Source organism: Phaseolus vulgaris, chromosome 3 (genome assembly GCF_051622355.1).
Source record: "Phaseolus vulgaris cultivar YP4 chromosome 3, ASM5162235v1, whole genome shotgun sequence".
NCBI lineage: Eukaryota > Viridiplantae > Streptophyta > Magnoliopsida > Fabales > Fabaceae > Phaseolus > Phaseolus vulgaris.
Window position 1 is genome coordinate 37,135,067 of NC_143500.1, and position 15,463 is coordinate 37,150,529.

The 15,463-nt window shown below is 30.8% G+C and overlaps 1 protein-coding gene and 1 long non-coding RNA gene across 2 annotated transcripts; one reads left to right on the forward strand and one right to left on the reverse strand.

Moving 5' to 3' along the window:
* Positions 1–9,987: 9,987 nt before the first annotated feature.
* On the reverse strand, positions 9,988–10,895 carry LOC137807346 (uncharacterized). The gene is made up of 2 exons (XR_011080500.2): positions 10,776–10,895; positions 9,988–10,696 (listed from the first exon to the last, which is right to left on the reverse strand). It is a non-coding gene; the product is annotated as an uncharacterized LOC137807346 (long non-coding RNA).
* LOC137807344 (4-coumarate--CoA ligase CCL1) lies at positions 10,287–15,129 on the forward strand. The gene is made up of 5 exons (XM_068607949.2): positions 10,287–11,291; positions 11,802–12,000; positions 13,096–13,309; positions 13,408–13,510; positions 14,836–15,129. The coding sequence occupies exons 1-5, from the start codon at positions 10,287–10,289 to the stop codon at positions 14,956–14,958; spliced, it is 1,644 nt and encodes a 547-aa protein (XP_068464050.2). The 3' UTR covers positions 14,959–15,129.
* Positions 15,130–15,463: the final 334 nt, after the last annotated feature.

The following is a 15,463-nucleotide window of genomic DNA, read 5'->3' on the forward strand; positions in this document are numbered from 1 at the left end:
ACATACTATCCCATTACAATGTTTTATCTTAAAATTTCATAAATATTGAAAAAAAACATGGTTAGGTAAATATTAAGTGACTGTAATTATCAGATATTTTACGTTAAAGAAAATACGTATTTCTATTTTATTTTAAATTTTAATTGTCATGTTAGACATGAAGTCGTGAGATTGAAAGATTTTTTCTATCAATAAATTAAAAATAAATAAACAAATGTGAACCAATTTAGAGGTGGTTTAACCTTATAGATAAAGAAACCTTTAAAAAAACACTCTATCAAATAATACAATAGTCCCTACCAAACCTTAGATATCACCCACCCAATCAGGACATATTAATCAAATCATCCTCATGCAAACCAAAAGGTCAAGATACCAATCAAAATAAGAGAAGATAGCAGAATTTCTTAGAAGTAAGCTAAGACCATGCCTTTAACTGGATCACAACATACATTTTCACATTATCGACCACTCCCCCTTTGAAAATAGCATTGTTCCCGTGCTTCCAAACCTCGCTAACTACTTAATCCAGACCGTTTCCCCAAACTTCATTCACCGTGGCAGAAGCATTGCACATCCTAAACTGATGAAAGTTTAGCAATAGTTCATTGTGAGACACAAACAACACTCCATACTTTCCAAACTATTCTACACTCAAAAAGCAAGTGATGACAAGACTCTCCCTCCACCCCACATAAACAACACAAGAGACTTTCAACCATGATCTCCCGCTTTTCTAAATTGACCCTAGTGGTAATTTTATTTTCCAACACCCTCCAAGAAGAGACAAGCGTCGGCAGTGTGATTTTACACCACCAAAAATTTTTGTGCAGTGATACATTCTCCTATTCAATAGATCTCCTTAAACAATCATAAGCCGATTTAATTGTAGAGAGCTTCGTATTCTTCCAAACCCAGTTTTCTTCTTTTCCCAAAACAGAACAACATTCTTAAAAGACTAAACAAAAAAAGTTATCCAAAGACTTTTCAGATAATTGAAAGACAACATATAATACTCGTAATTATTTTTAGCAATTTATTACTAAACATAATTTGACAGTGATTTAAGATCTCTTAAAAAAATGAAATTTAAACAAAGTTACGGATAGTTAAAGTTAAAATATTAAAATCATGTACAAATAACTTTATGGACTAAAATTATTAATAATTAAAAATTACAAAATCTACTTAGTGATAAAATTAAATTTGCAATTAAGCCTTATTAGATATAATAAAGTATAATACTTTGTATATATGGTAAGGACGGGCCAGTGGTTCGGCCTGTTAGTTCATTTTTACATTTTTAATAATTTAATCAATCTTTACTTATTTTTGACTAATTTTTCTGATTTTTCAGATTATTTGAGGAGTATAACGAGACGGATTGACCTATTAATCTATTATTTAAAAAAAAAACATATTATATATAATATTAAATTAAAATGTAATTCGAACTGCTAATTAAATAGTAATGAAATTACATATTACTTTTTAATTTAAAAGTGTTATAATTATTTTCACACACACGCGTAATAATTGATGCATTTTGTTAAACAACAGTATAATATTTGAACTTGCTGATTTTGTTTTTATTCCTTCTCACAAATGTACATGATACCCCCAACATATTTTATATAAATGCTTTAAACTATTTTAGCTTGGTTAGAAGAAAACATAATTGCAAACACTAAAAGTAAAAAATACTCGTTTTTGGTCAAATAAAAAAATACATAATATTCAATTTTCGTTGGAAATTTTAATCTTACTCACAAATTTCAATTTATTTAAACTTGTAAAAAATAAATTTAAATAAACAACAATTCTTCTAAATTATGATCTTCCTGGTATATAATTTTCAAAATATTTACAATAATACTAATTAATATTAAAATAACAATTTTATTTTTCATACTAAAGAGATAGAGCATATTATATATAGAGTTTTGTACTCCTTTCCTTCTCTCAATTTAGATATTCAGTAATTTATAATTCGTGGCTTCTCCAAGTCCACAAAACTATCCCTCTTTGCTTTTTTCTTTGGTTAATTTATGGACTAATTAAATTTATAGATTTATCAATGAAATGTTTATTAAATATTATTAGTAATATAATAATTTGATTTAATGTTATGAAATTAAAACATTCTCCTTTTACTAAGGCTTACGGTTTTAAATACTTTCTTCATGTGTTATAAAAACAGTGTTCATTTTTTCTTAAAATCTAATATATAATGTTTCTTACGGTAATTATTTTAAAACTAAAATACTCTTATTTAAAATCAGTAAGAACTTATATTAATATATAAACACGTAGAAAAGAGAGGGGAGAACTCATGATGATACTAATTTTGAATATAAAAACTTTTACCATTATAAAATTATTGTCGTTTATTTCTTTCACATAGATTAAGAAAAACAATAAATATGAGATTGTGAATTGTTGTGAGTATAATTTCTTTTAAGATAATTGAATATTTGATTATTTTATTTTATGTTATAAGTATATATACATAAAAAAATAAAATATTTCATTGTTTCTTTATTATAAACTATTATCGTTTTAAAATTCCATTTTCTTTTAACTTTTTTTAAAGTTGAGGCATTTATTTATTGTTTTCTTATTTAGTAATTTTTAACTAGAAAATGATGAAGATTATATAATTTTTTTAAAATAAAAGCTTTAATGTTAGTCATTACTATGAACTTGACATCTTAACTGTGCTGACACCTCAAGTAATAATAACCATCTGCCATCACATGAAAAAAAAATATTATTAAAAAGGTAAAAAAAGGAAAAAAGAAAGAAAGAAAATACAAAAATATGGGAAACCAGACCAAAACCTATATGTTAACAAAAACGATGCATAGCTAAACTATACCTATTTATAAAGGATTCTAAGAATATACTAGATGGTAGCTTATTATACCAATGAAAATATTCTCTATGAATAAATCCTAAATTAACCAACTTATCAGCACACATTCCCTTCACGAAAAATATGAGTAATCATAAATTTGATTTTCACACCGTAATTAAGACAAGTATTCTATTGATTATGAAGTATCCAAGGAACATTGGTTCTAGGAGTAAACGCAACACAAACCAAATCATAATCACATTGCAACCAAACATTAGTAAGCCCCATCTTTTGAGTTTCCTCTATAGCATGTACAACCTCATAAAACACAGCCACCAAAGTCGTCTGAACTTCAAGAAACGCAGAGAAAACTCCAATAAATTCTCCCATACTCCCACGGAAAATACCTCCACAAGTAGCAAGACCAGGATATCCCCTAGCAGCCCCATCAGTGTTAATTTTAACCCAGCCTGGTGAAAGAAACTTCAATCTAATAGGAAGAGGACGAAGAACTTTAACAATACGAGTAGTAGGAGTGGTCATGGATTGGATTTTTCAAAATCCAATCTAGATCCAATCCAAATCCAAATAAATGGATTGGATTTAAAATCCATATCCATTTTAACTAGATCAAATTTATTTGGATTTTTCTTAAATCCATTTAAAGTGAATTAAATCCACTTTCTTAATTAGATTAAATCCACTTTGTCAAATACATTAAATCCATTTTGATATGGACACAAACTAACTTGGCTCGAACTGGGCCTAATCCGACTCAACTTGGACGCGGATCAACACGAACCAACTCGGTTCAACATCGACCCGGGCCCGGACCACTCGACATTCTGAGCCCGGACCACTCGACATCGGCTCGGTCTCGAACGAATCGACATCGGCTCGGGCCCAGACGATACAAAATCGACCCGAGCCCGGACGACTCAACATCTACTCGGGCCTAGACGTCTCGACATCATCCCGGGCCCGGACGACTCGACATAGGCCCAGGCCTGGACGACTCGACATCGGCCCGAGCCTAAACGACAAGACATCAGGCCCGGGACCAGAACCTCGACATCAGCCCGGGCCCGTACGACTCAACATCGGTACGGGCCTGTACGACTTAACATCGGCCCGGGCCCGTACAACTCGACATCAGCCCGGGCCCGTACGACTCAACATCGATACGGGCCTGTACGACTTAACATCGGCCCGGGCCCGTACAACTCGACATCGACCCGGGCCGTACGACTCGACATCGGCCCGGGCTCGTACGACTCAACATCAATCTGGCACCGTACGACTCGACATTGATTCGAGCCCGTACGACTCGACATCGACCCGGGCCCGTACGACTTAACATCGGCTCGGGCCCGTACAACTCGAGATCGTCCTGGCCCGTACGACTCGACATTGGCATAGGCCCGTACGACTTGACATCGACCCGAGCCCGTACGAATCGACATCAACTCAGGCCCGTACGACTTAATATTGGCCCGGGCCCGTACAACTTGACATTGACCCAGGCCCGTACGACTTAACATCGACCCGGAACCGTACGAATCGAGGTCGGCCCGGGCCCGTACGACTCGAGGTCGGCCCAAGCCCGTACGACTCGAGGTCGGCCAGGGCCCGTACGACTCGAGGTCGGCCAGGGCCCGTACGACTCGAGGTCGGCCCGGGCCCGTACGACTCGAGGTCGGCCTGGGCCCGTACGACTCGAGGTCGGCCCAGGCCCTTACGACTCGACATCAACCTAGGCCCGTACGACTCAACATCGGCCTGTGTCCGCTCGGAATGACATTGGCCCGAGCCCGCTCGAATCGACATTGGCCCGGGCCCGCTCGACTCAACATCAGCCCGGGCCCGCACGACTCAACATTGACCCGAGCCTGCTGGACTCAACGTCGACCCGGGCCCGATCGACTCAACGTCGACCCGGGCCCGCTCGACTCAACGTCGACCCGAGCCCGCTCGGCGCAATATCGGCCTTGGCCCGCTCAGCTCGAAATCGGCCTCGGCCCAGGCTCGGACACTTGATAACGATTCAGGCCCGAATGACTAAACATCGGTTCGGGCTTGCTCTGGTCAACATCGGCCTGGATTGTGTTGGCTCAACTTGGATCGGGCCAAGTCAAAACCCAACCAAAAATGCAATTTGGATAATCCAAAAATGTATCTAATCCATATCCAATTAAATGGATTGGATTTAAAATCCAAAAATATGGATTTGGATTTAAGATAAATCCACTTAAATGGATTAAAACTAATATGGATTTGGATCATTATGGATTTGATTTTGTAATTTGGATTTTTTGCCCACCCTTAACGAGTAGTAATACCAAAAAACTTGATCACGTTGAAATTCAACATATCATTCTTCATTGAAGCTTTAGACGAATTACTCATTAGATGAGTTAAATCTTTAATAACCGAAATAACCCTAAAAACCTCAATCTTATCCTGAAAACGAGCATAATTCCTCTTACGTCATAGCATCCAAATAGAAAAAGTTATTAAAGCAAGTTTAATCAATTTAACCAAAGTACTACCATCACTCTTAATAAAAGAAAGAAGATAATCTTTATTAGAGAAATGAGAAGTAGGAAAAATATGTCGAACCCAACTCCAAATACGCAAAGCATTAGAACATTCAAAAAATAAACATTGAATAGATTTTTTGTGTTTTTCACAAAGCGTACACATAGAAAAAATATGCAGACCTTTCAAAGGACAAGAGTTTTGGAAGGCGGAAGATATGAAGACCAAATAAATTTACCCCAACCACAGGGAACTCCTGAATCCAAAAAAAAAGTCATAGCTGATTTAATAGTGAAACGACCAAACTTATCTAGAATTTATATTTGCGATTTGGATAAGAAAGTTTTTCTTAATCTCTCAAGTTTATAACTTTTTGTTTTTGTTAAGTGTGAAGGTATGTTGTTGCATTTAAGATTTGACCGAAAAAAAAATTAATGCTAATTTATGTTGTATGTTTGATAGTTAGGGGATTTCTAATCCTTCCTTTTTCAAAGTAATCCATTGAAAGTAAAAGATTTTAAGGTGAGCAAAATTAGGAATTCAAAATTTAATATGGAATTTTATTGAATTGTGGATTCAACTTATGTTAAAATTGTTTGGTGAGTGTATTTACCATTTTGTAAAAATATTCTTAAGATATTTCAATATATTAATATACCTCCTTATAAATCAGGGATCATGCTATGAATCAGTTAACAACTGATATTTGATTGATTTGACTCATCATAAAAAGGGTCCATGACCAACACTATAAGTAAACCATCTACGGTGGTGTAGGTTACAGTTTTATCAATTACCAATATACACTATTTACACATAGTACTTACTTGATCGTCGGAGTACCTTTTTAGAACAACCCCGATTGAACATCAACATTTGTGGAATGTGACTCGAAGAAAGAAACCAAAGGATCATCATTAACAATTATACAACCAGCCTCAGATACTATTTAGATCCTCTTTACCTATATAGCTACAACAAATAGCATAACACAACTTATCTGCATGAAAATGTTCAAACCCATCAGACTTGAACCTCACGGTGAACCATCAACTAGAGTTCTTGACAAAAAATTTCAAGTACGTTGTACCATTTTAACGCAATCATCATAATAAAATATGACGAAACGTGCGTTTAAAATTTTTGTAATAATGACTTATGGTGAAATCGTGAGAACCTCGTATACTTCTTTAAGCCAAAATCTCAAAAATCTCGTGCAAAGTACAATTTTAATTTAATATTGCACCAACAATCTTAAAATAAATTATGTTAATCCTAAACAATCTCACTAATCTAATCAAAGTCATATGAAACTTACATAACTTTAATCTTTATCTAGTCAAACTCATGTAACACAACTTTTGAAAATTAAACTCGTACTACATTCACTCGATGTATTTATATACATAATAAATAATTTTTTTACCCATTTTCCTAATTCATTACCTCCCTTACATAAACTTTTCTACAAATTAGGTAATTAAATATTGTGAAAAGTGGTCAAATTTCTTTATCTTGCGAAGAAATTATGTGATTGGATAGATTTTTTGATACATATTATAGCTGATAAGACTTGTCTTGTCTTATTAGGAAATGGAAAACCCTGGAGCGTGGTTGCATGCATTAATTGGAATATACACATACATGGCTACGAAGACACCACGCACTTGGGGACCTTAGTTTCATTTAATAGGAGCCAACCAAGGATTTTATGTGAATATGCTTCGTGCCAGCGCGACACTCACATTTACGTCTCATAAAACTTCAGGAATTTATGTCTAAAAGTATTAAGTTTTTAAAATTATTTTAGGGACATATGCAATATGAATCATTGATTATATTTTTAATTACACAGTAAATATATTTTTTAAATAGTAACATATGAAATATTAAATATTTTAGTGAAATAATTTATTATACTTTAATTTGAGCAATTTTTTTAATTGAAATTGATCATTTAAATCTATTACTAATTTTGATCACTGAAATCGATAATGGATTTTAAACATTACATCAATAACTAAAATTCATTATTAAATTGATTAATAAACAATTTTGTTTATATATTTAATGATTAAATATTTTTATCATTATCTATATTTTTCTTGTAATCTTACTATAAATAGTAGATGTCACTCAAGTTGATATAAATAAAATTAACCTTTTTTTTATAAAATTTGAAATTCTTGGAGAGTTTGATTTCCTCCTTTTGATTTTTATTTTAAAAGTGGTTTCTCAACTGGTAATAAGACTTTAATGATATTTATATTTTTCGTAAATATAAACTCATGCATATTTCATTTCTAATCTTTATATTTTTTAATTATAACTTTTGTTGTTCCTTAGTTTCTAATTATGCGAATTCTTCTTCTACTGTTCATCGTGTTTGTTTTAAATTGTTCGGTTGAAAAGTTGGAGTTGATAGATCCTCCATCATTTCCTAATGAAGTGGTGTAATTTTTTTTTACTTGAAGCTAGTTTAGAATGCGTTTCCTTTAACCAAATAATGAGGTTCTTTGTTCTTATTTCTAAACCCAGTGGTGTTGTATTGAAATCCATGTTGCTTTATTGTATAATTTTGAGGATGAATAAGATTAATGTTAATATAATTATTTTTTCCTTTCAATTTTGAGTTTTGTTTTAAATTTTGATCCGTTGATCAATATACGTATAGTGATTTTTTAATAGTTTTAGAAGAACCATCTATCATTTTATGGGTATAATTTGATTGTTGATTTAATCTAATTGAGACTATTTTCTTCTTTTTGAGTGTATCTTTTGCTTTTAAGTTTTCATAAAGTTTATTCAAACAATTTTTGTGTAGAAAGAAAATCATTATTCTTTTAATTTTAAAAGAGTATTTTTCATAACAGGAGTTTTTTAAGCTCTTTTTTTGAACTATTAATTTTATTATAAGACTTAAATGTAATTCAAGTTTTTCCATCTATAATTTTAGAATTCAAAATGATGTGATCTATATTTTCGTCATGTATTTTACTTACTTTTGTACATTTTTTTCCACTATTTTTCCATATCTGTTGAGAAAAAATCACTTCCTATTATAATCTCACTCTTTTCTTTTTTTTTTTATTTATGATGAGAAAGACATTCTTTAAATTTCCCTTCTTGATTCAAGTCTCTCCACGTTGTAATCGAAGACATCTCAAAGGTGACTGAAATAAGTTATGGGAGACCACACTTAATTAAGATCAATTTTCACGTTACCAAAATGATTTTACATTTATGCAAACAAATAGTTCATCAAACACATAATATAAAGAATTTGATTAATATAAGCCGAGAAGGATGCTATGTCATTCAAAAAAATGTAACTGTTGACAAATTTTGTTACCATACTTTTTTTTTTTATATTTTAAGATACAGTTTAATTTTACTAATATAAGAAAGATAATTTTTTTTTTTTTTGAGTTTTGATGTTGGGATTGAGAACTCTATTATTGTATACAAAATTATCTTATAACGGCTTTTATTACCTTTTTATTATTAAATAATTTGAATTTTGTTTTAATCAAACATCTTAGTTGTTTGTTATAAAAAAAATGTCAAGTAGCTGTTTAAGAAAAAATCGGTTATTAATTTCTTTTATCAGCAAGTAAATGTATCATATATATATATATATATATATAATATTTGATGTAAAAAAACTGAGGATAAGATGATTGTTTAATATTTATACAATAAAAACTATAAATACTTGGTACTATCTTCCCTGTCTCTATTAAAGTTTTAAAGTTTGCCAACCAAGTATGATTAACTTAGTTTAAGATCTAGCCACCAAAATTATTTTCCAACCATATACCATAAATATATTACAAAAAATTATTAAATAAATACTACTTTAAAATAAAAAATAATTAATTACTGTATTAACTAAATTAGATATATTTTCAGAGAATATAATAAATAATAATAAAAATTACTTTCCATACCAATAGCAATTTTTTAATTATCTCTAAAATAATATTTAATTTAGTTAATATAGTTACTAATTATTTTTTATTTTTAAAAATAATTTTTATTTAATAATTTTCTTATGGTAAATTATTTGATTATTTTATTTTATATAATAAATAAAATTAAAAAAAAATATAAAATAATTTACATATATACATACATATTTATATATTTATAAAAATATCTTAGAAAATTTAATAATAATTCGGACAGAAAGAATGAATTTCCATAGTAACTTTTGAGAATGTACACATAAAAGAAAAAAAAAATACTTTACATCTTTAAAAAGAACAAAAAACTTTGCATTGATAATAATATATATTAATATTTTAAGTGAACAAGTAAGAAACAAACTTGATTAGAATATTCAAGTATTAATTATTAAGAGGATATTATCTCTAAAAAAGTAATTAAATATAGAATATAAGTTACTAATTATGATAATCATGAATTAATTTAAAATACAAACAAAAGAAAGAGTAATAATATATTTTAATAGCAACAAAAAAAAATCCTTATTTAACCATTCAAAATATTAATAATTATATTTTTTTATTTTTTAAATGCTGATATATATTATTATATTATTAAGGAGGATCAGTGCGTGTTTTTGTATCTTGAAGGTGAAAGTATAATTTTGTTTTTTAAAAATAAAAAATAAAAAACATAAGATGGCAATGAACTCTATTTCTAGCTGTTCCACCGTAGAACTACGGATTCTACACTAACATGTCCAACTGATCCAAACCAAATCTGCAAAAGAAAAGCAGAGAAAGCATCGTGACGCAAGAAACTACAACCCACATAACTCATCAACAACTTCCTCATCACATTCTTTTCCACTCTACTTTCTCATCTTTCACTCCCATTCACACTCTCCACCACCCAAACCAACAACGTAGCAACCAAAACCAAAATGGAACAACAACAATCTACACAACTTCACAATGATGACTTCATTTTCCGTTCCAAACTCCCCGACATTTACATCCCCACGCACCTCCCTCTCCACACTTACATCTTCCAAAATATCTCCCAATTCAGCCACCGACCCTGCCTCATCAACGCCGCCACCGGAGACTGCTTCACCTACGCCGAGGTCCAACTCACCTCTCGCAGAGTCGCCGCCGGCCTCAACAAACTCGGCATCGAGAAGGGCGACGTCATCCTCCTTCTCCTCCAGAACTGCCCCCAGTTCGTCTTCGCATTCCTCGGCTCCTCCTTCTGTGGCGCCACTGTGACCACCGCTAACCCCTTCTACACTCCGGCGGAGGTGGCCAAGCAAGCCGCGGCGTCCAACGCCAAACTCATCATAACGCAGGCGTCCTACGTGGACAAAGTAAAGGATTACGCGAGGGAAAAGGACGTCAGAGTGATGTGCGTTGACGCGGCGCCGGAAGGTTACCTGGCCTTCTCGGATTTAACGGAGGCGAATGAGAGAGACATTCCCGGCGTTAAAATATCCCCGGACGACGTAGTTGCGCTGCCGTATTCTTCAGGAACCACAGGGCTTCCGAAGGGAGTGATGCTAACGCACAAGGGGATGGTTACGAGCGTGGCGCAACAAGTCGACGGAGAGAACCCTAATCTGTATCTACGCAGCGAGGACGTGGTGTTGTGCGTGCTTCCACTTTTCCATATTTATTCGCTCAACACCGTTTTGCTCTGTTCGCTTCGAGTTGGCGCTGCGGTTTTGGTAATGCCCAAATTTGAGATAGCTTCGTTGCTGGAATTGGTCGAGAAATACAAGGTGAGCGTGGCGCCGTTTGTGCCACCCATCATTTTGGCCATTGCAAAGACTCCAGATTTGGAGCGATACGACCTGTCCTCGATTCGAATGATTTTGTCTGGCGCCGCTCCTGTGGGAAAGGAACTTGAGGACTCTGTGAGGGCCAAACTTCCCCACGCCACACTTGGACAGGTAATTATTTCTGTTAATTTAGTATTCAAGGTTTTCTGATTTCCAGTTTCATGTTTACCTGAAGTGGTCAAATTAGTTTACTTTTTTAGCACCCTTCCGAATACCAAATATAAATAGTTATTTTATTTATTTGTTATGTCATACAAAAGTAGAATGATAAAATAGAAAGTTTTGAAAAGGTGATTTTGAAATCTGATAGCAGTTCCTTGTAGAAGCAACTAACTAAATATCAGAAAGAGGAAATGAATAGTTGCTTAATTGTAAGATATACGACATTAAATTTAGTGAAAATGATATTTAAGATGGAGTTGTATAATTTTATTGTGATTAGTTTAGAAATAAATAAATAATATGAAAAAATATTAAAATAATAGTATAAATGTAAGTGTATGATTATAGTGGGGTATGTTTGGTAAAGTGTTTTCATCATTGGGAGGAAGAATCATAGAAAGTAACCTCCCAATGAGAAAGAAATGGAGAGGATGAAAGAAGGCGAACGTGTACATGCAGGGGTATGGGATGACAGAGGCAGGGCCAGTGCTTTCAATGAGCTTAGCGTTTGCGAAGGAAGCAGTGCATGTGAAATCAGGTTCGTGCGGGACCGTAGTAAGAAACGCAGAGATGAAGATCATTGACCCTCACACTGCTGCTTCTCTCCACAGAAATCAAGCCGGTGAGATTTGCATCAGAGGCAACCAGATCATGAAAGGTATAATTTACGTTCTTTTACTTATTGCTGTTTTTCTTATTCAAATTTATTCACATAAACACATTTAAAAAAAAATACACAGATACATAAATTGTAATTCCAATATACAAAAAATAAAGAACTTGTATTTTTCAATTGCTCGTCCTTCATTTTTATTTTAAAGGCTCACGTCAAGTTGAATACTTTACTTCAATCTTTTATTATCTTTTACTTTTATAGAAATTGTATTTAGTATTTATGATTTTTTTAAAACTTACTATTTATTTTTTTTATAAAAATTGATTTGACATATTCCACTTACTTTTTGAAATTATTTATGTTTCTTTAATTTTTATATAAACATATTTTTAAATAATTTGATTAATAGTTTTTTTTTTAAAAATTTTGTATGCTTTATAAATTTTTATAAACATTTTTTTTATTTTGAGATTTTTCTTAATAATTTGATTAAGAATTTTTATTTTTTTTACTTTTCTTTATTTTTTTAGTATTTATATATACATATTTTTTTATTTTGAGATTATTTTGGATAACTTGACTATGAAAATTATACGTGGTTTATATTTATTAAATTTTTTGTGTGAATATTTGAAAAAAAATGAAAATATCACAATATTTAAATTTTAATTTATTTACCAAATTATAAAAAAAAAATCAAATAAAAAATATGCAAAAATGAAAAAAACAATTTTAAAAAGTAAAAAAGAAGAAGAAATCATATGTATTAAAAAAAATCATGTATTTAAAACATGACATTTTGTAAAAAGATAAATAAATACAGAGAAGTCGAGCTTTAAAAGTATCAGACCTTGAACTTGTAATTTTAAAACATGACTTTTTTTTTATATATAATTAAAAGAATCCATTTATAAGATAAGTTTGAATCTGTACTGTTTTTTTTTTATATAAATAAACATTTGATAATGTATGAGTATATACTAATGATTTGATTGATTTTAGAAAGTATATTTTGTATGAAGTTATAGATAAAGTAATAATTAATTTTAGGTAGTTTTATATCATTTGATACTGAAACTATGTAAGAAATATGAATTAGAGGAGTATAGGAAAAGTGCATAAGCATTTTTTGGTTAGGTTACCTAAATGATGAAGAGGCGACAAAAATAACTATAGACAAAGATGGATGGTTGCATACGGGTGATATTGGATACATGGACGATGATGACCAGATTTTCATCGTTGATCGGTTGAAGGAGTTGATCAAATACAAAGGATTTCAAGTTGCTCCTGCTGAGCTGGAAGCCATGCTAATTGTCCACCCGAACATTTCTGAGGCTGTTGTTGTGTCGTGAGTTCTATATTTATCATATAATGTCAATTTTTATCCTATCCTATTTCTTTGCTTTTCTCTTTCAACACAAAGTTTAATGATCACGTTGATTTCAGCATGAAGGATGAAGTTGCAGGAGAGGTTCCAGTTGCATTTGTTGTACTGTCAAATGGTTCTAAGATCTCTGAGGAAGAAATCAAACAATACATCTCAAAGCAGGTATTAATAATTAGCATCGGACACCCCAACTAATATAATTCTTATTTTTTTTTCTTTATTTGTACTATAAACTAAAAAATAAAAATGAGTTAAATATGATTTTTTTATGTAATTTCAAACGAAATTAATTTTCATTATTTGTAGTTCAAACTTTAAATATCTGAGTATAGTAAAAAAAACTATAAAAAATAAGTCTATCAATTTCTTTTACATAATAATATTATTATATTGGAATTTTGATCATAGGGTTTTTTTTTCTTTTTAACAAAATGGGGTATGTTTAAAAAAAATTACAAATTTAGGTTAGTCGTGTCAATTCGGCACGACTTCATATGCACAAATCGTCTCAATTAGACACAACTTTGTCATGTCATAATGAAGTCGTGTCAACTTGACACGACTTTTGTCGTGTCATATATTTTTTTTAATTTTATTGTTTATATATTAGGTAGTAAGTTATGTAATGTTAAAAATTAATTTGATACATAATTTTTTAAGAATGTTAGTTTTAAGGAACAAAAAATTGGATAATCATGTATGGATCATGTTTGGATAATCAACTTATTCAAACTTTGAGTCATTAACTCCTTAGGACATTGCCCTCGAACATGGTTTCTCACTAGCCAAAAAGTATATTTTGATATTTAATGTCTCATGTATGCAAATTTTTTGATATTTTGATATTTAATGACGTCGGACATGATCCATACATGATTATCCAATCTTTTGTTCCTTAAAACTAACACTTTTAGAAAATTATGTATCAAATTAATTTTTAACATTACATAACTTACTACCCAATATATAAACAATAAAATTTAAAAAAAATTAAAAAATATGACGTGGCAGAAGTCGTGCCAAGTTGACACGATTTCAATATGACAAGGCAGAAATCATGCCAAGTTGGCACGACTTTAGTATGACATGGCATAGTCGTGTTAAATTAGAACGATTTGTGCATATGAAGTCGTGCCGAATTGGTACGACTTGCCTAAATTTGTAATTTTACTCCATTTTTTTAAAAAGCAAAAAAAAAAACCTCATAATGATAAAAACCCTATTATATGGGTGTTAACATGTTTCTTCCTTTATTATAACACAATTTATGTAAAAGAACACTCGACTCAATTTAATAGTATTTTTACTACATATATCCAGTAAGTAAAATGTTTGAATTAGAAAAAAAAAATCACTTTCGTAGTATGATATAAGGATAAAAAGATATTTAACCCATATAAATATTATAATATTATATAGTGTTAAATGATGCAAAAGCTTCTAAAAGTTTCTAAATGCAAAAGCAAATTTGTATATTTTGGTGGCAGGTTGTGTTTTACAAAAGAATCAGTAGGGTTTTCTTTGTGGGTTCAATTCCAAAGGCAGCCTCTGGAAAGATCTTGCGAAGAGAGCTGAGGGCAAGGCTTGCAAACGGTCTTCCTTCGTCGTGAATATATGGGGTACAACCTAATTCAGTCATTTTTGCTTAAAGGTGCCCATATTTTACAAGCTCAAAATGTTAGTAATAAACTTAAATAAGTTGTTTATTTTATTTTATAAATTTAATAAAATATACACTACAATAAAATTATTGAATAGAAATTGATTTTAAAGAAAAAAGAATTAATTATTATAATAATTAAATTAAAAATTAAAATAATTTTTGATTTTTAAATTAATTTTTATTATAGTTAAATAATTTTTAAATTGGTATTTAATTAATTATAAGATTTTAACTACAAATTATTTAAGTTCTAAATTTAATATAAAAATCTTAGTAACTAATTTAAAAATCATTAACATAAAAATTAATTTAGAAACTAATTTTTTTTAATCTCTAAAATAATATCTAATTTAGTTAATATAGTAATTAATTATTTTTTGTTTTTAAAATTAATTTTTATTTAATAATAATAATTTTTAATACGTAATTCATTATTATAAAAAATAAAATTT

Excerpts from the sequence above, each read along its gene's own strand:
- LOC137807344 (XM_068607949.2), top strand. The coding sequence starts at position 10,287 with ATGGAACAACAACAATCTACACAACTTCACAATGATGACTTCATTTTC. Across the intron at positions 12,001-13,095 it reads AGGCAACCAGATCATGAAAG|GTTACCTAAATGATGAAGAG; the intron begins GTATAATTTACG and ends TTTTTTGGTTAG. Across the intron at positions 13,511-14,835 it reads AACAATACATCTCAAAGCAG|GTTGTGTTTTACAAAAGAAT; the intron begins GTATTAATAATT and ends TTTTGGTGGCAG.